This window comes from Pterocles gutturalis, unplaced genomic scaffold (genome assembly GCF_000699245.1).
Source record: "Pterocles gutturalis isolate BGI_N339 unplaced genomic scaffold, ASM69924v1 scaffold29216, whole genome shotgun sequence".
NCBI classification, from domain to species: domain Eukaryota; kingdom Metazoa; phylum Chordata; class Aves; order Pterocliformes; family Pteroclidae; genus Pterocles; species Pterocles gutturalis.
The window spans coordinates 8,246-10,174 of NW_010101308.1; the positions used below are offsets into that span (position 1 = coordinate 8,246).

General features: G+C 60.9%; 1 protein-coding gene across 1 annotated transcript; it reads left to right on the forward strand.

The window, feature by feature from the left end:
• Positions 1-331: 331 nt before the first annotated feature.
• LOC104468756 (progressive rod-cone degeneration protein-like) lies at positions 332-405 on the forward strand (the record flags this gene model as incomplete). Its single annotated transcript, XM_010082996.1, has 1 exon — positions 332-405. A coding segment is annotated over exon 1 (74 nt), but the record flags the coding sequence as incomplete, so codon positions are not given.
• Positions 406-1,929: the final 1,524 nt, after the last annotated feature.

The window sequence follows — 1,929 nt, forward strand, 5'->3', positions numbered from 1 at the left end:
CTGGCCGAGGTGCGGGGCTGGGGGCCAGCCGGGGCGGGAGCACCACACGCCAAAGCAATTAAGTACTCAAAGGGTCACTGACCAGCCACTCCGCTCCCTCCCACCCGAAGGTCAGAGGAGAGTGTCCTCATTTGCCGTCTCTTAATTACGTCTGATCCCGCCCTAATTCCTCCTAAAACCATCCCTGAGAGCCTTCAGGAGCTGCTGGGGAGAGGTGCCTGCCAGCCGGTGTGACGGGCCAGCCGGGCACAGGTGACAGCCCTGGGCCGAGCGGTGCCTCTGCAAGGGATGCGAGGGGCTGGCAGCGCTGCATGGTGATGGAGGAAGCGCCATGTGCACCACCATCCTGCTCCTCGGCACACTGGTCATGATGCTGCGGCGCCGCTTCTTCAACAAAGTTGAACCGTATGTCCTCTCCTGTCCCCTTCCCGTCCCTTTCCTGTCCCCTCAGGGTCCTGGGGCTGGGGATGGAAGGTTGAGGGGTGGTCCTGGGGTGAAGGATCTTGCTACTCAGCCTAAGACCTGTCCTTGGAGATATTTGGTTTCCTTCTAGTTTCAGTCCTCTGAGCGACACCAGGAGACGTTCCCTTGTGCTGGGCAGAGGGGAGCCTTGTGCGATGTGCTGTTAACTTCTTCCCGTCGCACCAGAGCAAGTAAGGAAGAAATGCAGGATTGGTCCCTTGTCTTTCTGGTGCAAAGGGACAGGGCTGAACTCCTGGGATGTTTCTACATGCACCAACCAAGGTGTTTCCCAAATGGAGCAGTCCAGTACTCTGCTATCCATCCAGGCAAGCAGCCTGGCTGCCTGTCTGTCTTCATGCCTCAGCTGGGGAGGAGACTGAGCAGCGCTCTCGGCCATGGGGACATCACCAGGCTGACAGTGACACGCCAGCAGCGCCCCACTGGCAAACCTTCAGTTGGCATAAAATAGCCCCAGAGAGGTCCCGCTCCATCCCTGGGGTGCTGGGAGGTTGGGTGAGGGTCTGGGTACAGAGAACACCAGCTAGATGTTGTCTCTCAGAAGAGCCACCAGCCACCACCCCGCAGCCGTGGCCCTGTTGCGCTGTGCTCTGTGCCCGCGCACACGCTCGCACACACTCACACACGTCCTGGCTCCGAGGCAATGGGCAGGGAGCAGATGGGAAGGGACTTGCTGCAGTCCCGCATGAAGGCAATGACAAAGCTGCGACCGGAGCGCAGGGTCACCTCCTGCTTGGTGCATCCCTGCCGCGCCGTGGGCACGGTGCCGGTGGCTGCGGCTTCCACGACCTGCAGCTCCCCGTGTCTTTCAGGAGGGAGTTTTGTTCCTGTTCAGCACTCGCTTGGCTTCAGCTCAGCAGCAGCGGGGCCACACTCACGATGGGGCTGAGCATCGCCCTCGCTTGCTGTGCAGCCGCCTGCTCCGATGCCAGGCTCAGCTTGAGGAGGTTTCTGCTAGAGACTCACAAATCTATTTACCAGTGGAGACTGGAGACATCTGAAAGTGGGGAGGTCAAATTGGCACTTAATGAGCCAATTAAATCAGGGGAGGGAGAAACTAGACTGGAAGCAGGGAGGGCATCTCCTGGCCCACGTGCCCCCAGCCCTCCCCATGCTACCTGCAGCACCAGCTAAATTAAGGACTCATTAAGTGCCTGAGCAAACATGCACTCGCTGCAGAGGTGAGAGCAGTCTCTGGGCAGGGGACACGGGGTGGCTGGCAAGGCCAGCAGAGCCGGCAGCCCGCAGGTCTGTCCCTTGGGAAGCTGCAGGGCAGGTGGGCAGCACTGCCCGCACACAGGGTAGGTACATGGCTGAGGAACAGGTCACCTGAAGCGATGGCACCGGTGCTGGCAGGGTGCAGGCAGCCCAGGTCCCCAGCCCCGGGGAGGCAGCCCCAGCCACATCACAAGCCCTGCCTCTGGGAGCTGCCTTCGGGGTGCCTGGGAC